Source organism: Equus asinus, chromosome 2 (assembly GCF_041296235.1).
Source record: "Equus asinus isolate D_3611 breed Donkey chromosome 2, EquAss-T2T_v2, whole genome shotgun sequence".
In the NCBI taxonomy this organism is placed as follows: domain Eukaryota; kingdom Metazoa; phylum Chordata; class Mammalia; order Perissodactyla; family Equidae; genus Equus; species Equus asinus.
In genome coordinates this window covers 146,024,547-146,049,822 of record NC_091791.1, presented here as the reverse complement: position 1 = coordinate 146,049,822, position 25,276 = coordinate 146,024,547, and the positions used below count along the sequence as shown (strand labels likewise).

The window sequence follows — 25,276 nt, the reverse complement described above, 5'->3', positions numbered from 1 at the left end:
ACTTGGGAGTACAAATGAATTTACCAATAGTTTAACTACAGATAGCACTTTACTGCACTCAGAGCAAGTGAAGAGGAAACATGAGGGAATGAACCACACAGTGGTGACAGAGAGTGGGAACACTGAGAAGCACCCAGAGGAGCCTCAGGATGGAGCAGATTAGTCCGAGGGGCCATCTATGTGAACCCACTTTGGAAACAAAGAAACGTCTGGGGTCGATGATAGTCACATTACAATGCAGGCCTCTCAATGCTACAAGGCCATCAACGTTACTACAGATAATTGTTTTCATTAACAACTACTATATATATATATCTCATGCAGTTGAAAGCTTTTCTAATAATTACTGCTTCAGAATAATTGCTTTAGAAAGTACAAAAGGAAAAACTATGAGGACTACTTTGGACAATAAACTTAAATCTTTTAAATTTTTCATTGCTAGTATTTATACACAACTGTGTTTGAAGTCACATCACAAAATCACCACAAGCCTTGACTGCCACTATAAATTTAGAGGGAAAAAAATGACAAAATTTAATAACATCAATTTGTAGTTTTTCAGAATCTAAAAGGCAGATTTTCTCACTACTTAAATCTTTGTCTGATTTAAGAAAAAACTACATCAAATAACCAACATTTTGCTTTAGAAATTGCTATTATATGGCAATGCAAAAACAGATACTTTTGCTGATATGAAATTTATAATATAAAAGAATAATATAAAATATATTGCATTCTATACCCTTAAATAAAATTTGATTAATTAAGTCTTTGGTACGATTAAGAGGAAACAAAAATACATAGAAGCATGTCAAAGGAATTAGGTTCAGAAGGCAAGATTAAGAGAGCAGTGAATGCATTTGGAAACCTAACTATTAGAGGTGACAAAAAGTATTAGGAAGAAAAAGAATAGAGGCCCCAACAGGCACTGATTTTTACTTGCCTACCAATGACAAGCTATTCTTTGCAGTTACTCTCTGTTCCTAGCTTTTCTATCTATAGACTGGCTACTTAATTTTTTCCCTGCAAACTGTTCCCAGGACATCACCTACAACTCCAGTCACTTCTATCTCCAATGTTTTAACTGTAGTCAGAGGGGAAATGGAAGTTGACAAAGATTTAGAAGTCTGAGGTGTTTTAGATCTCCCTAGGTAATGCACACAATTGTCATTAAGTGATTTAGTACCATTTGACTATCATTTGAAACTAAAATTTAAAAGAACCTTGCACACCACTTTTTAAACCTATTCAATGGCAGAGATTGTTTAAAGTGATAATATCAAATGTTGGCAATTTGTTGCATTTTGGCATCATCACACATGGCCTCTGGGAATGTAAATGAGCACAGTCTTTCCGACCGTGGCAACACTTACCAAGCCTTAAGAATTTTCAAGCCCTTTGATTCAATAATTCCACTGCTAGAAAACTAACTTGAGGAAATAATCAGATATATACATAAATATTTATATGCAAGGTTATAAGAACATTCATTACAGTGATAATTCAAGTAGAAAAAAACCCCAGCACAATCTGTTTCAAAAATAAAGGACTGGAGGGCAGGCCTCACTGCCTAGTAGTTCAGTTCAGTGAGCTCTGCTTCGGCAGCCCAGGTTCACAGGTTCGGATCCCATGCATGGACCTACTCCACTCAACAGCCATGCTGTGGTGGTAACCCACATATAAAGCGGAGGAAGACTGGCACAGATGTTAGCTCAGGGCTAATCTTTGTAAAGCAAAAAACAAAAGAGAGAGAGAAAGATTGGCTACAGATGCTAGCTCAGGGCTAATATTCTTCAGCAAAAGGAAAAAAAAGGACTGGATAGATGAGATATAGTTTATACACATGGCAGAATATTAGACAGCTGTTTAGAATCATATTTTCAAAGAACATTTATTGAGGTAAACAGCGAGTGCTATGAGTAATAACAACAAACTATCAGGCCTGGTGTTCTAGGTCCTGCAATACGAACGCACGTTTTACGGGGCTGCGTCCAGCACGCTGCTTTCAGAAGGGACATCGTTTAATAAAGTGAGCACTGGACTGGGATTCTAATTCCAACTCTATTAATAAATAGCCCTATATCTTGGGCAGGTGGCTTTAAACTATAGTTTCAATGTTTTAATCTGTAAGTAAGAGGGCCTATATAAATCCTTACGTCTCAGATCAGGGTGTGTGGCAGCATGCTGGGAGTACGCAAATCTACTAGATTACTATACGGCAGATGTTTCTGAAATACCAGATTTACCTGTGAGTAAGTACCTTAGAACATAATGGTTACATTAAAATAAACATAAATCGTAACACATACGGCAAAATACACATAATTTTTAAAGAAAAGACATCAGATGTCAAAGAAATTCAGGGCCACTTTGGGTTACAACCTCAGGTTTACTCCTAAGCTACTACAGCTTTAGTGATTAAAGTCTGAGGAACTGAGATAGACGAGCACAAGTCACAGAACAGAGCTGAAAGACACAGAGAAAAATGGTAAGTGGGTACAATGTGACAGGAAGATCATAAGGCTTCTGAGAGGTATGCATATAATGATTCACCTAATGCTTATACACAAATATGAATACACCAATCACTTGAAGACCAAATAAAAGGTGTGCCAAGGTTCAAACAAGGAGTTAATACCTTGATGAAGTAGCTGTACTCGGTATAAAGGAGGCAGTGAGGTCAAAAGACACGTGTGCAAGCGCATAGCTAGTAAGTATCTCAAACCACACTCATCTAATGTGTCTCGTCCTGCAATGCAAACAGAACATCTGTTTAAGGAAGTGGAATGCAATGGGTCACAAACCAACAAAAAGTTAGAAAATAAACATTAAACTTAGTAGTAATAATTTACACAAAATATATATTTTTGAGTGTACTCCTTTGTGAACACTTTAATATCTTTATAAAAAACATATAACTTTACAAAAAAATATGTAAATACTAAAACTCCCAAACGAAAAATGACTGGTGAAATATAATCACCTGGTAGTACAGGTAACAATAGTATTTATAGCTATTCATAATAAATGAAAAGGAGAGAAATTTTGAAATCTAATAAGAAACATATTAACTATAGTAAATTAGGCAAAATTTTTAAAAACAGTTCCTACACGAATTCAGATGAGATTTAAAGATAAGAATTATATAACTAAAGTGAAATCATTATTATATAATTAAATAGGTGATATTTTCTAGGCTGGTTAGCTCATCTAAAATATAGTACTGTCAAAGATTTGAAATTTGATTCCCCAGGCTACCGTTACAAAGTTATGGCTGAACCTTAACCTTGATTCCAGAAATTCACTCTTAGTCAAAAGTCGAACAGAGGTATGAAAGTGTGGCAAGTATTAATCAGAACTACAGCCACTGTTGCATAAAAGCAATGAGAAAGTATTAACAGCACCCAGCCCAGTAACTGCCACTTAGGAAGTACTCAGCATGTCGAATCAAATAATATTTTCTAGAAGGAAAAAAACGTTTTAAATTGTCACAAGTTCAAGTTCCAGGTCTACTTCCCATTAGCTATATTCATTCATCCATTCACTTATTTATTCATTCAACAAATCAGGCACCTGCTACACGAGAGGCACAGTTCAGGTACGGGAGATTTGGCAGTGAGTAAGGCAAAGTCCTTACTCCCACGGAGCTTACATTTTAGGAGACAGAGACAAACAGTAAACAAATAAGTAATGTGTCAAGTGGAAATTAATGCCATGGGGAGAAATAAAGCAGGACTGAGACAAAGGGAGTGCCAGAGTAAGGGGGTCCTATTTTAATACTGTGGCCAGGGAACAACTTTCCAGTAAGATGACATTTCTGGAGAAATCTGAGGAGGTGAGGGAATGAGCCACAGAGAAATCTGGAAGAGCATTCTATGAAGAACAAACAATATGCGCAAAGACCTTGAGAAGGAAGGGGCTGAGTGTGTCTGTGGGACAGCACAGGGGCCAATGCAGTAGAGTGGAAATGCGCACGGATCACACGAGGCCTTGTAGGCCACTGCAGCATTTGGCTTTCTTTCTGGAGTGAGATGGGAAGCCACTGGTGTATGTTGAGCAGAGGAGACATTTAATGTGATTTTGTTTTAAAATGATCACCAATTCCTATGTGAAAACAGACTGAGGTAACAAGAACGAAGCAGTGTAGGAGATTTTATCAACAAAAAGGGCGGAGGTGACAGTGACTTGGACCAGAGTGGTAACAGGAGAGGTGATGAGAAATGACTGGATTCTAGAGAGAGTAGAACTGAGAGCATTTGCCAATGGACTGGATATGGGGTGGGAGAGAAAGCAGAGTCAAGAATGCCTCTAAGTTGTCTCACCTGAACAAATGGAAGAATTCATTTACTTAGAATCCATTTACTGAGATGTGCAACTTATTTACTCTCTGAGCTTCAGTTTCCCACCTGTGAAATGGAGACATTCATTCCTGCCTTATCTACCTCATGAAAGTCCACTGTGACCAAGGTGAGGCATTTTTATAATGCCTAGCCAATAATATAGTTCTGTCTTAGAAATTTAAACTATTTTTCATGGATTGTGGCATGCGTACTTTCTTAAGGTCCCAGAGTAAAAACTCTAATATATATTAAGTTTGCAATGAAGGCTTAATTAAGTCTGTTCTGGGGGGAGTCTTGCTCTATTGCACACAACAGCAGAATGATTACAATTTTCTTAAAATTAACATCATGAGAAAACAGTTCATAGGCAAACCCTCTAAGGTTTCTAGTTATTTTAACCTACAGAAGAGGAAACTTCGGGAATCTAAGAATATAAACCTATAGGAAGAGATATATTCCAGGTGGCTTTGAGGAACAGCCTTTTCTTCAAATTTAGAAATCTTGTGAAACAGTTAAAAGAATATAGGCTTGGAGGCGATGATTTATTCACAAATGAACCCCAGTTCTGCCACTTAATATCTGTATGATCTTAAATAAGTCACAACTCCCTAAGGTCAGCATCTTCATCCATAAAATTAAGTATAATAATAGCCACCTGCTAGATTGCTGTGATAATTAAATAGGATAAAGTCCATAAAGCCACATAGCAATTGTCCAATCACAATACTGACTGAAAGAAGGAATGATCAATAATTTCCAGTTTCCTTTGCTAATGCCATCATTTACAATCAACATCATTACCTTCAACTGTCTGCATAAAAGAGAATGGAATCTAGTTTCAGGAGGCAGCCAAAAATTTTCTGGTTACACAATGAATTAAGCAAGACACATTACATTAAAATGTATGAAAACCTCTTTCTCAACAGACTTTTTAGAGAAAATTAGGTAGCTGTAAAAAATTATTTATACCTAGAAATGGGAAGATGAACAAGTTGAGCCCCATGAGGTCCCTATAAGCCTCATGGTTCAATACTAAAATAAACAAATAGGCCATTATTATCACTAAAAGTAAAAAAAATAAACCATAGGAATCAATCTGTTTGAAAGAAACAAAAGACTATAAATCTGAAATCATACAAAGGTTTCAGTGTAAAAACTCAAGTGAGAGGGGCTGGCCCCGTGGCCGAGTGGTTAAGTTCGCGCGCTCCGCTGCAGGCGGCCCAGTGTTTCGTTGGTTCAAATCCTGGGCGCGGACGTGGCACTGCTCATCAGACCACGCTGAGGCAGCATCCCACATGCCACAACTAGAAGAACCCACAACGAAGAGTACACAACTATGTACCGGGGGGCTTTGGGGAGAAAAAGGAAAAAATATAATCTTTAAAAAAAAAAAAAAAAAACTCAAGTGAGAATGCACACATATATCACCAGTCCATGAAGTCATATGTGCAGGTTATAGCTACCCCCTATTCTTTTCTTTCACAACTAATCATATTATGTAACAGTAACTGTCTATTAGAGAGGTCTTTCCCCTGTAAGGTTTATAAAAAGATTGCAATTTAATATATGAGTCATTATGTAGATAACACAAATAGTTCTATCAATGACAACTTTCTAAACTTTTAGTGAGAGCATTTACCTGAGTAACTCTTATCTCTGCTTTCATCAAGCTCAGTACTGGTGGTAGCCACTGTATCAGCCAAAGCTACCAGGAACATCTGCTCCAGACGGGTAAGGCCTGGTAGACTTGAGTGCATGAGATGACTTGAAAGTACCCTAGCGTGTTCTTGGCCAAAGTAAGCTGGTCCATATTGAGAAAGATTTATTACTTTTGATTTGTTTTCCCTCTTTTCTGGTTCTAAATCGATATCATCCGTTGTTATATCCTGGACTTGGAACAGCTCTGAATACTGATCCTCTGGTTGACTTTTGGTATGATCTTCATAGCTCTGTGGTATTTTGGAACTTTCTTCTGAAATTCTGTATGTTGTATCTTGATCTGCAGCAAGCAATGCATACAGTGGTAGTGGAGGAATGGAATCTATCTCAGTATAATCTCGAGTACCATCTTTGCCTATGGTAACTGTATCCTTTGCTGTACTACCACTTACACTAATGGTTCGAGAAAGATGTCGCTTAGTTCCTTCTCCAGCATCAGGATCTCTAACTATTGCAACTTCACCTGCAATACATTTCACTAAATGAGAGAGAATAGCTTTAGCTCTTCGAACTTTCCCTAAATCCATCAATTCTAACAGCTGAGTTGGATGATACTGTGGGAGAGTAGGGGAAAGTACATGTGCAGCCTCAAATAAGCCACCATCTTGAACTACAGTGGGTGAAGAGAAAACATCATCGGCAAAAGCTGTTCCTTCAACAATACTTTTTCTTGACAACATATTAGATTTAAAGGCAGAATGATCTTGCATTGCTGTCTCTTCTGCATCAGGACCATCAGCTTCAATGTCTCCAAATTTGACAACATGCTTCCACTGTGCATATACATGCATTTCACAATCCATTCCTACCACCAATATCCCATCTCTTACCCAAGAGAGAGAAACAGGCAGTGAAGGAGTACCATCAACAGAAGACACTAAGTCTATAGATCTAAGAAGAACCCATCTGGACCTAACTCCTTGCTTGATACTACCACCTAGTGGTAAAGTAATGACAGCTACTCCATCCTTACTGTTGATTTGCTCAGTCACAATTCCTGAAAGCCGTCCATACATGAAGATATTAGCACCAACTCCCACTGTGAGAATGTGGGAGCCATCTTCTTTTGATACCCAGTCCAAATGTACCAAATGCTTGATGTTCGGAATAAGATATCTATCCTTGCTCAGAAGTGCATCTGATTTGCTGTACACAAACAGATTACTATCAACACTGACCCTTGAATCAAGTACACTCCCAACCTTGACCAAATCATCAAGATGAATTGTTTGTTCTAAAACCCATTCTGACCCTCCTGTAGATTCACATTCAAATATGCAAACATGCATGGAAAATTCTTTAGAAACAAAACCATTGTGGTGGATAGGCTGTTTGTAAGCCACCGCAAGACGACCTGTGTATGAACAGCTAACAGCAACTGGTCTTCCCACAATGCTCACTGTACTGGTATTGTCTTCTCCTTCGTCATTCATCAAGGGCCATCTCCTCCAGTGATAGGTTTCCTTCTCATCACTTTGACCTTGTAGGTTGGTTTCCATACTACACTTCCAGAAGCGTACTTTATTGTCAGAACAAGTTGTAACCACTAAATAAGGTGCGAGGCATACTGGATAAATTGAAGAGGAACTCAGATGCCCTTAAAAAAGAAAAAGCAGATAGTCATAATAACAGAACCACAAAATAATACGCTAATAAGTAAATTCTAGAATATGATAAATCCAAAGCCACTAAGAGCTTCTTCAGAATAACTCCGCAGTTCCCTCCCCACCTAGTGTCCAACTCTATAGAAGTCGGAACAGCCCATTGGTAAAATCAAAATATGCAGTAATAATCATCTCATTTGTTTGTAGGTAATTAAGTCTAAATGAGGCAAATATTTCACTAAAATAAAATGCAAAAGCAATGAAACAAGTCAACCCTTAATCAATAAATCTTTTATCTGCTATAACTTATATATGCCTTCACCACAACATGCCTCTCTGGACTTTCATGCTCTCTTTTATCACTTTCATCACAGGTATTTAAATAGTCATTACAATCTGTCCTTCAAATGCCCCTAACCCACCCTCAAATAATCCAGACACCAGATCTACCCCTACTGTCCAAATGTTTTCAGACAGCCAAACAGACCACGAGATCTCACTCCTTTCACCAGGTTTAACTCCTGCTCTCTTAACACTGAACAAAAACCCTCATATTTATTCCTGACTGTCAAAGACTAACACTGCTTGTCTATTGTCACCTAGAAGATAAGAGGTAACGGTGATTAAGATTGGGGTCAGAAGACCTGGATTCAAGTTTCAGTCCACCAATACCTTCATAATGGTGAGAAAGCCACTTTAACATCTGAGCCTGTGCCACCTAAATAATAGGGATTGTGTTACTACCTCCCTTGCAGTGTTACTAGCAAATAAGACATTTGAAAGTGTTTTATTAAGCTCCTGCAAAATATAATTTATTACTATCAATTCCAATAAACTTGAGTCTATCCCAGACTTTCCAAATATTTGAAAGATTCAAAAACTGGCCTAGATCTGCGCCTGCCACAAAAGCCCAGAGTAAACTCTTAATGTGATCTTTCCAACTCTGAATTCAACCCTATCTTAGGGACTAACAAGAGAACCCTCATACTTAAAATCGTTCACCAGTAACTGGAATAGTCTTGAACCTCCAATTTTGGTTCCCCAAAAATATAATTCTAGGAACTCTTCAATTCCACAAGTGGGACAGATCATTTTAAATATAGCTGCCAGTCCTGCCCTCCAAACTATCTTTCCAACTTGTTAAAGTCAGTATCATTCTAGACTAATCAAACTATAGCCTTGTATCCTACATTTTTCCCCCAAAGTATCTGACAACTCTTGTTCAATCACTCTTAATAAAAGTGAGACACGATTAGCACAATGTGGATAAAAAGCCTTAACTTAAAAAAAAAGCTTCAATGATTCGCAAATGAACATACTTGTTCTTTCTTTGCAAATTTACTATCATAGTATTCCTATTTATAGGAAATCATAATGCAGGCAAGAAACTTCACTTTAAAATATTTACACCATTTTCTGTCAAACTGATTAAATTTAGCATAGGAAACTATAACCAGATGTATCATTGCTAGAAAATAAATCTTTATTTCAATGTCAACACAGCTCCTACTTCAGAAGAGTTCATCCACTGAAGACTGCTCTTCAGCTACAACTGCCTGGTCTTAGAGTCACCTTACCTGCTGACGGTGTTGCTCTTATTACTTCAACTCCTTCTGGGAGATCAAGAGGTTGGCTATATACCAGTCTAGAACTCAGAATAAGTTTACTAGCAGTTTGAAGATTGGCAATTGATGAAGAATGAGGCATGAGGCTCACACTAGGAGAAGTTTCCGGAGAAGAGTCTACATTCTTCTGCCCATGGACTGAAAGTAGACTCTCCGATGAAACACCTTCTGAAGTTTTAGCTTTGAAAATAAATTATAAAATTATGAAATATATTACTATCATCACTACGCTCATGAGCTAGAATATTTTGTTATCATTTAAGAAACACGATTTCTTCTATACACGAAAATTAACTCAAAATCTATTAAAGACTTGAAAGTAAGACGTGAAACCATAAAATTTCTGGAAGAATATTTAGGCAGTACACTCTCTGACATCACTATTACAAGGACCTTTTCAAATACCGTATCTACTTGGGCAAGGGAAACAAGAGAAAAAAATAAAGAAATGGGATTTCATCAGACTAAAGAGCTTCTGCAAAGCAAAGGAAACCAGGAACAAAACAAAAAAACCCACCAACTGGGAGAAAATATTTGCAAACCATATATCTGACAAAAGTTAATCTCCAAAATATATAAAGAATTCATACAACTCAATAACAAAAAAGCAAACAATCCAATGAAAAAATGGGCAGCGGATATGAAGAGACATTTTTCCAAAGAAGATATACAGATGGCCAACAGACACATGAAAAGATGTTCAATATCATTAATCATCAGGGAAATGCAAATCAAAACTACAATGAGATATCACCTTACACCTGTTAGAATGGCTATAATTACCAAGACAAAAAACAACAAATGTTGGCAAGGACATAGAGAAAAGAGAACCCTCATACACGGCTCGTGGGAATGCAAACTGGTGCAGCCACAATGGAAAAAAGTATGGAGATTTCTCAAAAAATTAAAAATAGAAATACCATATGACCCAGCCATTCCACTGCTGGGTATTTATCCAAAGAACTTCAAATCAATAATTCAAAGAGACTATGCACCCCTATGGTCACTGCAACATTATTCACTATAGCCAAGATATAGAAGCAACCCAAGTGCCCAGTGACTGATGAATGGATAAAGAAGATATGGTATACACTTACAATGGAATACTACTCAGCCATAAAAAAGACAAAAATGTCCCATTTGCAACAACATAGATGGAACTTGAGGGTATTATGTTAAGCGAGATAAGCCAGACTGAGAAAGACAAACCCCATATGATTTCACTCACATGTGAAGATAGACAAAGAGGACACATTAGAGGTTATCAGAGAGGAAGGGGGTCGGGGGGGGGGGGACATAAGGGGTAAAAGGGCACATATATGGTGACTGACAGATAATGTACAACTGAAATATCACAATCTTATAAACTACTATGACATCAATTTTAAAAAACGAGAAAAAAATAATAAAAAAAAGAAACATGGTTTCTTAAAAGTACTCTGGAGACAAGGTCAATTTTCAGACTTTTCCTCAGTTAACTTGATAAATTACTTTTTTACTATTTTACTCTTTCTTAGCATCACCAACTCCATCACAGGGATGTGTCAGGGAAGAATCACAACATGTAAGAGCTAGAGAAAAAACCTTAAGTTATCTAGTCCAATGTTCTCAACCTTCAAAACACATCGAAAGCCTGAGGAACTTGTTAACATGAAGATTCCTGGGCCTAAAAACAGAGGCACTGATTCAGTCGTTTTGGGGTAGATCCCGGAAATCTGCATTAATAAGCAGCCCAGGGGTTTCTGAAACAGATGGGGCATGAATCAAACTTTGAGAAATAACAAAGTACTGCCTCACTTAATAGATGAAGAAATTTAAACTTGGAGAACTTAAGGATTTTCCTAAGGTCATTTATTTAGCTAGTGGCAAAGAAGATACCAAAATACCAGCCTCTTAACTATCAAATCCTGAAACAAAATAACGATTTCAAGAACAAATGCAAAAATTAAAAGTTTAAAACAAATTTACGACAGTATTAGTTAACTGGATTTGGAAAACATATTGACCTTGATTTTCTTGCAAAGAGTTTCCAGCTTTCACACTAGAGGGAAGTGTAAACCTCTAATCAGATCAGGTATCTGTGCTTCTGCTAAATGTGAGGGATGCTCTGTGTTACATTTATTTATTTGTGTGTCTATCCCCCCTTTAGACTGTGACTTCATCAAGGGCAAAGATGATGTTTCATTGCTTTGTACATCTCGAGAAGCACCAGAATACCAAGAGATAATCATCCCCTTTTGTTCTGGGGGATGTTAAACATGCCAATCTTTTTTTCATTTTTTTGGCTGAGGAAGATTCACCTTGAGCTAACATCTGTTGCCAATCTTCCTCTTTCTGTATGTGAGCATCCACCACAGCATGGCTATTGACAGGCAAGTGGTGTAGGTCTGTGCCTGGAAACCAAATCTGGGCCGCCAAAGCAGAGTGCACCAAACTTAACCACTAGGCCACCAGGGCTGGCCCTAAATATGTCAATCTATTTTATAATGGCAGACAACTCAATAAGACATCTGAAAACATTTTTTGTAAAATGGAATAAGACTACAAACTTGAATCAGTAGTTGGAAGACAGAAGTACTGCTCCTGGCTCTGTTAGTGACTAGATATGTTTCCTTGAGCAGGGCCCTTCATCTCTGGCTTTCTTCTCATCTACAAAATACGACTGAGCTACACTATGTCTCTTCTTGTAAACCAGGCAATTTTATAACATATATCTCAAGCTAAGAAAGAAAATAAGAACTAGAAAAAAAGAAAAGGCTTTGGAGCCAGAAGATCTGATTTTGAAACTTGGTCTGTGACAAACTAGATGTGGGACCTGGTCAAGTTAGTTAACATCATTCCATTAGTAAACTGAGGATAATATACATCCCACATAGACAAAGCAACTATCTCAGTTCCTGGCACCTACAGGAATACTCAACATATTTCTTCCCCTTCTCGATTTTAAGCCCATCACTTCATCTTCTGCCAGGATTTTCAACACTGATAAACTCAAGAATTAGCTGTGAATGGCAACATACACTATGTTAACTCTGCTGTGAGTCTTAGAATCCAGAACGCCTTCTGCCACAGTTGAAGAGAGCACACTCTTCATTTGCCTCTACCGTAGTCTGACGTCTGTGACCTTTTATTGCTGTCATAAAGCAAGCAGCTCTACACTAGCCCTGCTTCAGGGGAACAGCTGCAGGACGCTTCCTTCATAAGCAACGGAGACAGAGGGATCACACAATTCCTGTCCTACCACAAGGATCTGTTTCTACCTCTGTTAATCTCTTCAGAACCATCCTGGCTCTGTGCCCAACTCTAGAAAATAATATATACCCTCTGGTGGGTTAAGAATTCTCTTCCTGACGAGCTGGTTTTAGATGCCTTTACTCTTCCATTTCTGTGAAAATACATGTAACACCAAGAATTTGAAAGAATTTTCAGATTCCTACTCCATCAAGAAGACTAAGCCCAGGGAAAGGTTTTATTCAATCACTGGCTTTTCTACGGCAGTTCATGGCCCAGTTAGAACCACTACTTATGCAGTTATGTGATAATGTGGATTATAAAGGGAAAAAAAAAATATATATATATATATATATATTCACACATAGATAATTAGTGCACTGTATTAAACATTTAATGTGTATAACATGGGTTAAATTATATAATCACCAGAAATAGTAAAATATTTTTAAAACTCTCAAATATTTTGAGTTAACTAGTTTGAAGTAGATTCAGTTGGATATGGCTCTCTGTGCAGTTCTTCATCCCAAGAATCTCTCTCGGAAAGTAAGTTTGTTTTAAACAGAAAGATCCATGATCAATGTCTTTGCTTCACATTACAGATTTTCCAAAGTGCTAAGAAATTAATATGAATGTGTACAGCAAAAATATGGCTGAAATAATTTTTTATCAATGTTGAATTTCCTAATGTTCTACCAAAACAGTTCTGCTTTTGAGCTTCAGATGCTCAGACACATTTTTCTAAATATCAAATCTGCTTCTCTTAGTGATGCTAAAGCTAATGTACACTGTATCAGAAAGTAGTGTATTAATCAACAGAAAAGTACAATATTAATTCTATGGCAAAACTCATTTATAGAGACAGATATGTAGAACATAATAAGCATTCAATAAATATTAATTGAAAAAAATAAATAGACCAAGCTTTTATTTTTTTTAACATGTCTCATGTGCCCCAAAACTGGTCTGTTTTTAGATTAAGCTGTTTCATTAATGATTTATGACCTTATAATTAAAAGTTTGCCATATAGATACTTCAATTCAGCAACTCAATTTACAGTTCACTGGCTCTTCATTTTAAAGAATTAACCAACCTAAAGCATATTCAGTAAAATGAATTTATTTCACATCATCTCTGCATAAAAATTGTAATATAATTACTTACCTAAACAGGCTTGTACGGATTTAAGATGAAGATGCCACATATGGAGAATAGAGTAATTATTGCTGTCCTTCTCAATTACTACTAGAAAGAACTTTTCTGAAAATGGTGGTGGGCGATAGCCTATTTTCAAAGGAAAAGGATTTAATTTAAGTTAGTGTGTTTCTATAGGACTAAAAGAAAAGACACTTTTTAAGAACATCTCTTGATATGCAAAGAAGTCAGGAGGAAGGGGGAAGAAGAGATGTTTAGTAGTAGTTTTACGTAACTTTTGTGCCCAAAGTTAGGTAGCTATCAAAGACTAACGGGGCTAAGTCAAAAGTACACAAAAGTCACAGGAAGGGATACCTATTGGTCAAAGATGGGACAATTAGAGCATCAGAGAATAAAAATAAATATAATTTATTAAAGCACATTGACTATATAAAAAAACCATGAGTTCATAAAAACACCAAAAGAGAAAGAAAGGGCATATAAGGAAAAAAGGAAAGGAAGGAAGGAATGGAAGGAGGAGGGAAAGGAAGAGAGAGACAGAGAGAGCAAGAGGGACAGAGGAAGAGAGAACACAAGTCAGCCTCATTGGATGCCCCTCGAAGTAACTGGGGCACTAATTCCTTTAGTTCACAAATGGACAATTAAAACAAAAGAATGAAATAAACATTTATCTTGCTTTTCCTATATAAAAATAGCATTTTTTTAAAAAATTAAAAGCTGGGGGGGATGGGCAGTGGTGGTGGTACAGAAGAGACTTCTTAGAAATTATAAGCATTTTTTTATGAAAAGACATTACTTGTGTATATAATTTTCCCTGTTGACAACTGCACTTTTCATATATGAAAGTGAAATCTACACAGGACAACAAAAACTTTCCTTAAAAATGAAAACCCATAACGACACTCATTGGCAATGAGCACAGCTAGAGCTCAAACTGTGGTCTCTATATACCATGCCCCATTCAAAGGAAGAGTTGGGAGGGACGACTCCTTTCTTGCAAAGGATATCACAAGATGAGCCTGGGATATCTTGTTGTGCCTAAAAGAAAGTAAACTACCAAGAATAACGAGGTTGTGCCAAAAGGTCTCAGGACCAACCTGAAACGGTCCTCACTAACCTAATTTAGGACAATATGAGCATTAGAAAGAATAATGATTGCAAACGGATTGAAATCTGCTAAGCACATAAAAATCCATGAGCGTTATGAGTACTTCTTGGTATGTATATTATTCTTAAATAGTTTTTTTTTTTAAAAAAAATGGGTTCATGATACTCAAAAGAAAAAGAAAGTCAAACCATATCAACAAATTCATCAGTAACCACTGGCAGTAACTTGGGCACAAACTCCTTCCTCTGAAATTGTCAATTAAAGGGAAAGAACTACACACTTATCCTGCCTTTCCTAAAAGTAACTGTATTTCAAAGAACCCAAATAGCTCCAGTTGATAAGGGAAAGCTTTTCTTTACAAATGCTTTAAATTCTTTAAATTTCTTTAAATAAATGAGAATGGATAAAATTAGAAAATCATAATTTTGCAATCCTTAATAATTGATTCAAAAGCAACAATATCAAAGGAAGAAACCATGAGATAACAGATTGCTGGCAAACTACCTTGGAGCCACCTCCTGAATCTTCTGAATCTTAGCATCGCTAGAAATGAGTGATGTTCATTATGTTCCTTCTGATGTGATACGGATGAAGGACACAGCATCGACCAGGAAGCTGAACCTCACCAAGTCTATAGAGCTAACTGGCACTTCATAGGAAAAAGCTTAAATGACATCACAAGTAACCAGTCAGAGAAATTCCTATAAAATAACTTTCTCTAAAGCAAGTCAGCGGCATGATGAGGGTATAAGGGGGATGAGTTTAGATTAAAAGAGTCTTAATAAACAATGAAACACGTGTGGACCTTGATATAGATGCAAATAAATTAGAAACAAATAACCTCGACGTTTCTGAGACAACTGAATGAAGCCAATAAGGACTAATTATTACACAACTCAGAGAAATTTTATTTTACAATGTAAGAAAGTCATTTTTAGAAATGCACATGGAAGTACACAGGAATGAAACAACAAGATGGCTGGCTTTGCTTTAAAATATTTCAGGAAAAAAAAAGAAAATAGGGTAGATAAAGCAAGGGTGACTAAATCTTAAAATTTTCAGTCTAAATTACAGGCATAGTGAGGTTCATTTATGCACTCTACTTCTGTATACAATTGGCATTTTTCTTAATTAAGAGTAATTAATATTTAATTAAAACTGAGAAAGTACAAAACAAGGGAGGGGCAGGGAAGAGGAAAAATACACATATCAAGTCCTTAAGAAAACAGCTATAAAATCAGGAAGATTATCAGAGAAACCTGGCACAAAAACTAAAGGAAAACCAAGAGGGGCACTGGAAAAAATCTCTTGGCCTGATTTCACAATGACATAAAGAAATATCCAAAGAGGAAAATAAAAAATATTTTTAAATGCAAATCTTTCAATTAAAACTACTGTAAAGAAAAATATCAACTTTATACAAGCATTGTTTTCTAGTAGGTTGGCACGTATTTCCTGTTAGAAATAGGATAATAAACAGTAGCTAGGTTTGCTGGAAAGCATATAAAAAAGTTTAACCCAAGTAAAGGCAAAAGACTACAGAAAAGCAAATTTTAAATATGTTAAACAGTACTGTTATGTGACAGTGAAATAAAACTGAAAACATGACATAAAAACATAAAACTAAATAACTTAAAAAGAAGAAACGTTCTGATATGTGAATAAAGACACATGAAAGGGGAAAAAATTAGCAGTCTGAGGAGTGAAAGGATGTTTGAGGGCTAAGCCTCAGAGAAGATAGGAACTCATTCTGATTTCCCACTGATCTGATTTCCAGAAAAGGAAATTATCTGTATAAATTCAGTAGAAATATTTTCCTTAAATTTCTCTACATAATTCTGTGATAAAGCTATATCAAGAAAATTGAATATGTCCATGTAGATACTTACAAACTATAACCAAATGAGATAAAGTATCTGGAAACGCCTTGTAAACTAAAAAGTGTTCATCACAGAAAATGAATTCTTAAAGTAGGACATGTCTTTCTTACTTTCAAATAGAAGGTATTCTATCCAATACGTCCTATGTTAAAATTAAAAAACGATACTTTTATAATTATAAAGTTACAAATTCTAAAGGGAACATTTTAAGCTAAATAACTTAAACTAATCATCTGGTTTGTTCTTGAAAGGTCTTATGGAAAACTACTTTCTTTCACACACAAAGAAAGAAATACTACACTTCAGAGGGGAAACTGTGAGCTGGTACCTTCAGTTCACAGTGCACCCGAGGTTCCTGGTACACCACACAACACAGGATCTTACATTCGATGTTTGTCAACAGTCTTTAGCAATTTGGGGGGAACATTTTAAAACCTATACTAAAATTAACTGGTTTGCCTAAGACACGACAGGGAACTTGCTACCAATCAAAACAAATTAACTTTAGAGCTGAACAACTCAAGGTAATTTTTAAAACAAACTAGGTTTCATAAATAACATTTCCTGGAAAACGTCTACGTCCCAGTGAAACTGTCTTTGAAAAGTAATTTTCATCCACATGCCTTCTTCACCTACAAGCAAGCAATTTTCACTGGTGTTCTGTAAAAAATTATGGGAGTGATGACTTCTGATATAAAGATTCAGACTCAATGAAAGTTTGGAGATTTTTTAACAGTAAGGTAGCAAACTCAAGACTATTGTTTTAAAAGTACCTTGTGATGGCTGAAAAAATATTTCTGTTTCCTTTTTCTCCATATCTTCCTTATGTGGTTTATATCCTATAATGAAGTCTTCTTGAAACACATGAAGCAACTGTGTATTTGTGCCACACTACAAATGTAAAAAAATGAAGAGTTTTATCCTTGAAATTCTCTTTCACCCACCATCTCCCCAAGAACACTAGTATACAAGAAATAAATCTAACAATTTCTATTCTTTATCAACTGACTAATTAGAGAGGAAAAAGCAACAGGAAAAATCATTAGAACGACCTGGGCAGGGAAAAATCACTTCCAGAGATGCTACAGCCGTAGCAGAAATGAGGAGCTCGAACAAAAACAAATCAATAGGTTTGCTTCTCAAAAAAAACCAAGAAAACAAAAACAAAAAACATAGTTAAGTGATCTGCACCATGCTGAGCTCAAAATTATCAGGTCTCAAGCCTGGCTAGAGAAGGCCATGCTGACTATGTGAGGCGCACTAGTGCGGCACACCTTCGGTTTTTTAAATTCTACGTAAGAACCAAAAAGAAAAAAGAAAAACCAGAAAGGTCCTCAAACTACTCCCAATAAGTCTGTCCAGTGGGAATTATGAGGGATCCTATAACAGCCAGTGCGGACGACACATCTCTGGAGAAACATATGTGCAGGTAAGTAACTAGGATTTCTAGAAGGATGGATGAAACATCACTGTCAGCTGCTATATGATCATGTTTTTGGACCACACAGGGAAGAAGAGTAAAGACAACACAAATGGCTACGTTTGAGGAAAGGCTAGATCCAAACAAAAGCTTATTACGGAAGTGTGTCAAGAAAATTAGATGGCTGCCCCACAGAATTCACAGAAGAGAAGCGGCCAAAATTATGTTGGCACTGGATGGACAGCCACATGCTTAGAGAATAAAGGAAATCAGCCTCCTTACAGAGTAGAGGGAAATAAAAGGACGACAATATTAGGTTGACCCACAGAATTTTTATGAAATTTACAGGGTATTTTTACATCTCTCCAAATAGAAACATAAGAAATCTCTTCACATTCATAGTATAAAAGGTCACCTTCCCCAGGGAAAAAGAAGAAATGAAAGAAAAGGGAACGGTGATGTCTTCATGGATGCAGAAATCATACAGCACATTGGGTACAAACCTAGCATAAGTCTTAAACTCTCTCATTTATAATAAGCCTAAGTCATTTATCAGTGCTTGCAGTTTATCAGCCTTGTAAAGAGAGCCACAACCAGCAAGGATGGAGTGACAAGCACAATGCTGGGTGAGAGGGGACTACACTAATACCACATGGTAAAGGGCATACAGCGGCTAAAGTGGAGGGTGAATTTAACACCCAGTCCACTAAAAATAAATAGATTTATGGGCATGAAGCCTATCCACTCTTCTCCCCTATCACTGTGGAGTAGAAAAAGGAAGTCACAGGTTGAGGATTTCCTAGGAGGCATTAGTAATTTGAATCTGGCAGCCGCAGTTCTGTTGCTAAGAGTTGATGTGATCATTTCTCTAATTTGTCTACATTGGTGGAAATTCTTACATTTTCCCCAAAAGAATGTGCAAGGCACCATGCAAAAATAATGACATAGTATATATTTGCTTTTAAATATGGTTGGCTCTGTCTTCATTTCCTTGTTTGAAAATATTGGTGACTTCCTCACCAAAGTAATCTTTTTTTATATGAGCAATGAATATATTAGTTCTCTCCCTTAGTCCATAAACATGATCCTGAAGCAACAAATATCCTGAGGGCTAAATGGGGTTCTCCTTCTTTGCTAGGTAGCAGCGAGGGAGGAATATTGACTACACAAAGGACCTGTGACTAGAAAGTAAATGTACACTTTGATCCTACATTCATCTGCATTTTACTCATCTCATAAAAATATCTAATATTCAGTCTAACAAGGACAACACCTTACAGCTGAAGTCACCATCTACTGAGTTGAAATGAGTAATAACACAAAAAGAGAAACCCCAGACGCAGCCTCGGTGGAGCTGTACTGTATCTTCCTTCATGGCTTCCCAAACTGAATCAAATGACTAAAGCTTTAAGCAGAAAATAGGCACAGATACAATTCACCTGGAGAAGAATGATTCCTAAATCATTAGATTTTCACTACAGGAATCAAGAGAAGTTGGCTGTATTTAGTATCAAACAACAGAATTATTCTGAGAATAAAATATATCATGTAACAGAAAGCCCTCTGGAATCAAGTATATTAACATCACCAATTCACAAGCATGGTTTTACTTGGTTGGTTATTGCATCGAGTTCGATAATGCAGCCAGGTCGAGCAGTAGACTGTTGGCTCACAATATTAAACACTTCTCCAATAAGTTTCTGTAAATAAAAAACACAAAATGTTAATGATCAACAAGTTATGAATTCACTGTCAATATGACACAGCATCTCAGACATTAAAGACCCCTCCAAATATTCACTGATTAACAATGGAATTCATACAAAGAAGTACTTCAACGTTCCACACTCATTCTCACTTTTAAAATTAACTAAGCAGTTAGAAAAACCTATAGCATTTACATAAATAGCATATAACTTCAAGGCATCTAGTTCTTTTAACATGTCTTCTTCATTTTGCAACCTTAAAGCTCTAAGACAGACAGGGCTGAGGATCTGCACAACGCCCGAGTGTATGGTTTGCAGATCTGCAATGCCATTTAAAAGTAAACCCAGCCGAAGGTAAGGACAATGGGTTGAGAAGAAGTGGGATCTTGGGATAAGGATGTCTGAACTAACACGGAAGCCTACCTTTGGACCCCCAAATCTTTCTGCTGAAAAAAGCAATCTTCCTTCTCCCTCCTCCCAACCAGCCTTTTCTTGCATAAAAATCTTTCAGGAACTTCACCTAAAGCAATTACCTCACAAGGAGATGCCCATTCTCCTCAGTACCCACCTCCACTACTTCTTGCTGCCTCCAGGCCACTAACAGGGGTTAGATACCAGCTTAGCCTAGGGGTAAAGTACAAGGTCAGCTCTGGGAAAAGAGCATACACACTGGAGTTGTAGGATCTTTCCAATTTGTATCAGCAGGATTTCGGAGAGGATGTATGGGAATAGATTCGAGGGTTATTAGATCAAGGAGGACAAAATATGTGGTTGGACAGGGCTGAATTTATTGTTATGGGTACATTCATCCAAGATTCAGGAGTTAAAGTGTTAACTCAGACACAGGGAAGTGGTGTCAACAGTCTGCTGGGTTTGTTAACTGACATCTGGACTCAACTGTGGCCTACAGTTGGTGAGGTTAAAATGCCAGAGTTTCTCTAACACACCACGAAACTTTGCTACTGAAAGTGTGGTCAATGAACCAACAGTAACGGCAGCCATCTGGAAGCTTTTTATAATTGCAGACTCCCAGGCCCCGAAGCTAATACATCTGCATTTTAACAAGATCTCTAGGTGATGAGCTTGCATACTGAAGTTTAAGAAGTACTAGTGTAGAGCGATGGTCCTCAACCGTGGCCGCACACACAGTCACCTGGGGAGCCTTCACAATCACCAATGCTGAGGTCCCACTCACAGAGGTTGATTTATTGGCCTTGGCTACACTCTGATCAACAGGGAATTTCACAAGTTCCTCAGGTGCTTCCAGTCTGCAGCCAAGGTTGAGATCCCCTCGCAGGAACAGACACCTATTTCAGCTAAGGATCCCTGTGCCTGCCCACAGCTCTCCTGCCGGCACTATAACTAACAGACTTAAGGAACACCTTTTCAACACTACAGGACCCCACTCACCCTCACCTCCAACCAAGGAACTCAAGTGAGTGAAACACTCACCCCGGGTGCAAAACTTAAGGTGGTGCCAAAAAACTCAATGATCAAGATAAATAATATCTTAATGCAATATTTTTAAAAAATCAAAATTAAGGCAAAACATTCATAATGAACAAAATATCAAAATTTTAAATACAAGACACAATAACGTCTTGATGAGCCGTGCTAGAGCCTGATGCAAAAGTAAAACTGAAGACATGCTTTTATGTATTTTTTAACGGTTAATTTTTTTCCAGAACATTAAAGCAGTTGAAAAATATTGCAACGTAGGTGTATTAAAACTCATATTATTTTAAATTTAAATTTACTAATACCCAAAACAGGATTAATTATAATTTTACTTCCCTAGCTTTAATGGAAGCAAACAATATTTTTAAAATCTTGTTTTCAATATAGACAACTTCCTTGTTTGACAGTCTCTTGTTCAAGTGACAATCTTAAATAATTTTTAATTAACTCAGCTTACTGAAACTGTTTTTGCAGGACAACCTTGTAACTGGGATTATTATTTTGTGTGTGTGAGTGGAAGATCAGCTATGAGCTAACATCTGTTGCCAATCTTCCTCTTTCTCATGTGGGACGCTGCCAGTGTGGCTCACCGGGGATCTGAACCTGCCAACCCTGGGCCACCCATGCAGAGCACGGGAACTTAACCACTACACCACCGGGCCAGCCCCATGACTGGTATTATGTTTTTAAGTTCTCAAGTCCACTTCCAAATTTGGGTAAGACTGCACTAAGCAAAATTTGTGAATCTGTTTTAGAAATCCAAACACAGTGTTGATTTTATATTACAAACTATTGACATTGCATGCCACTTAAAACGATTTCAGAGGAAATTTCTACAAAACTTAAATTGTCAGAATACTGAAGAGCCCAGTCAGTGGCTTTTTGAAAACCAGATTTATCCACACAACATAACTTTTCTCCAGTAAATAATTTAAAATCTAAAGCATGTCAGCTACTTTTTCGTATCTCCAATTCGAATGTGAAATTAGTACACTGTGGGAGTCAGACTAATGGCCCCCCAAAGATGTCCACAGACATCTAAGTCCCAGAACCTGTGAATGCTGCCTTACAGGGCAAGAGAGATTTTGTAGATGTGATTAAATTAAGGCTCTAGGGATGGGGAGATTATCCTGGCTTCTGTGGGTGGGTTCAATATAATGCGGTGGGTCCTCATAAGAGGGAGGGAGTATGGTCAGATTCAGAGAAAGATGTGAAAACAAAAGCAGAGGTGAGAGAGAGAGATTTGAAGATGCTATGCTGCTAGCTTCAAAAAGGAGGAGGGGGCCATGAGCCAAGAAATGCAGGCAGCCTCTAGAAACTGGAAAGGCAAGAAAATAGATTCTCTCCTGCAGCCTCCAGAGGGAATACGGCCCCACCAATACTTTGGTTTCAAAATTTCTGACCACCAAAGCTGTATGACAATAAATGTGTTGTTTAAGTCACCAAGTTTGTGGGAAGTTGGTACAGCAGCAGTGGGATAATAAATACAGATGCCCACAATCTCAATTTTTATTTGATATATACTTTTTCCAATAATAATATTACATCTGTTAATTCATACATTTCCAATTTTTTTCACTTATTTTCAGATTCAGGAAGTATATGCATACCTCTTGCTAAAGTTTTATATTCATCAAATATACTTTCAAAGTTACTTTCTCTCATTTAACTCTCAACTGAAAATTAGATAAGCACAAAAGTCGATTTTGATAATATTACAGAAGAGTTTGCTTTCATTAAAGCCAGGAAAGTAAAATTATAATAAATTCTGTTTTGAGTATAAATAAAATACGTAGACTTAAAATGAGTTTTAATACACTTGCTTTCAATTTTCAATACTTTTCAACTACTGTAATGTTCTGGGGGGAAAGTTAACCATTAAAAAAATACAGAAACATATGTTTATAGGGTACACATTCTCCCTTTTGCCTCAGGCTTCAATATGGCTCATCATGGCACTGTTGGATCCTGTGTTTTTTTAAAATTTTGGCATTTTGTTCATCATGGATTTTTTTCTGTTGACTGTTTAAACTATTGCATTAAAATAGTATTTATCCTGATGACTGTTTTCTTGGCACTTCCTTATGTTTTTTTACCTGAGGTGAGTGCCTCACTTACCCTAATTCCAGCCCATCTGGAAGAAATATGGCACTAGGTCTACTCCCAAAAGACTTGCTTGGGCTGAACCACGTGGCTCTTCACCTGGAAGCAGCTGCCTTAACAGAACAGTGAAAGGCCTACCGAAATTACAGCACCAGCTGGAGAATAACACCCTGCACGGCTGAGGTGCTGTTCTGCATGGTGCAGTATACGTCTTAAACTAATGATCAAATAAGATGCCACTGCCTCCACAGCCAGGCGTGGGAGCCATAGGGTGGAGGCAGAGGAACCCCTCTCCCTATTACACCTAGTAACCCACCAACAGAATTCTTCATTTCTGTCCCCACAACCTTGGGCTTGATGTGTGTGGAGGGTGCAGTGCTCGAGGAATAAACATCTCCATCAGGGAACACAGAGTTCCATTATACTGGAAGCTGAGCAGGGCCCCTGGCTATTTGGAACTCATGCTCTTCAATCAATATGCAAAGAAGAGTGACTGGTCAAGGTGACTGACCCTGCTTTGTTACCACAAAATGAGGACAAGAAAGACCGTGTCTGGAACCCTAGAAATTCTTGGTTCTCCCGCAACCTATTTTTTTTTTTTTTAAGATTTTATTCTTTTCCTTTTAATCCCCAAAGCCCCCCGGTACGGAGTTGTGTATTCTTCGTTGTGGGTCCTTCTGGTGGTGGCATGTGGGACGCTGCCTCAGTGTGGTTTGATGAGCAGTGCCATGTCCGCGCCCAGGATCTGAACCAACGAAACACTGGGCTGCCTGCAATGGAGCGTGCGAACTTAACCACTCGGCCACAGGGCCAGCCCCTCCTGTAACCTAATTTTTTAAAAGTTGATGGGAAACAGCAGCAACTCAAAGAAAGTCAGGACCTCAAAGGACTTGGATCTTGTGGGAACGTTTGGTCCCCTCAAGCAGCTTTACAAAGGGAAAAAAAAAGCAAACATCCAAGGTGCTGACAAAGTGTAAGGGAACATGGAACTTGGTGGGGTGAAGGAGGCTGTGACTATCGAATCTCGACGTTGGGACTACCGACAGAAGCAGGGGCCATGACCGCTTTCCTCATGTTGTTTCTTTTTTCCCAATTTCCCTCCTGTTGTAAGTACTGATAGTGCAACAACCACAATTTATGTTCCGGGTGGGACTGTGACTGAATTGGCATCAGGACACAATGAAATGATGCCAAATGGGAATCTGTCTTTCCCCTGTGTTGGACAGAAAAAAGTTTCTTCATCTAAATAAAGGACAGCAGTAAATGCTAAGGGGCAGAAAGAGTGGACTCTGCTGGCTATTCTTTATTTGCATCTAAACCTTGATCACCCGCCTCCTCTGCCTTGTTCTGTGCCCCAGAAGGTTGACTTCTGGATTACATCACCTGGCTCCCAGGACCTCTTCACCTCCAGCTTGAATTCAGCCAATGGGAGGCACTGGCCAGAGACTGGAGAGAAGTCGGGGTCTTATTCCCCTTGTTCCCCATAGCTCTGGCAGTGGCTATGTTCCTTTATGGGTGCCTCTCCCACAAGCAGCTCTTTCCCACAGCTCTAGCTCCCACCAGGATTTGGTACACTGCCACTTCTCCCTTGTGCCTTCAGGCATGGGGATATATTTTTCTATTACTGCTGCAAAAAAAAATGACCACAAACTGTATTATCTTACAGTTCTGTAGGTCAGACGTCTGACCTGGGTCTCACTGGACTAACATCAAAGCATCAGCAGGGCTGGCTGCTTCCTTGCCTTTTCCAGCTTCTAGAGGCTCTCCATATTCCTTGGCTCCTGGCCCCCTTTCTCCATCTTCAAAGCCAGCAACATCATCTCTCTGACCATTCTTCTTTTGTCACATCTCTCTTTGACCACAACTGGGAAAGGTTCTCTACTTTCAAGGGCTCATATGATTTGACTAGTAGATAATGCAGAATAA

General features: G+C 37.8%; 1 protein-coding gene across 5 annotated transcripts in view; it reads right to left on the bottom strand.

Annotated features, from left to right (window-relative positions):
- DMXL2 (Dmx like 2) overlaps window positions 1-25,276 on the bottom strand; it is a 139,398-nt gene that overhangs the window by 40,830 nt on the left and 73,292 nt on the right. For all 5 annotated transcript variants that reach the window (XM_070501599.1, XM_014852294.3, XM_014852312.3 and 2 more), the window contains 6 exons: window positions 19,694-19,783; window positions 17,437-17,554; window positions 13,685-13,804; window positions 9,241-9,468; window positions 5,980-7,656; window positions 2,639-2,749 (listed from right to left, as the gene is read on the bottom strand). In XM_070501599.1, coding sequence (XP_070357700.1) covers window positions 2,639-2,749; window positions 5,980-7,656; window positions 9,241-9,468; window positions 13,685-13,804; window positions 17,437-17,554; window positions 19,694-19,783 — 2,344 coding nt within the window. The remainder of the gene's footprint in view (window positions 1-2,638; window positions 2,750-5,979; window positions 7,657-9,240; window positions 9,469-13,684; window positions 13,805-17,436; window positions 17,555-19,693; window positions 19,784-25,276) is intronic.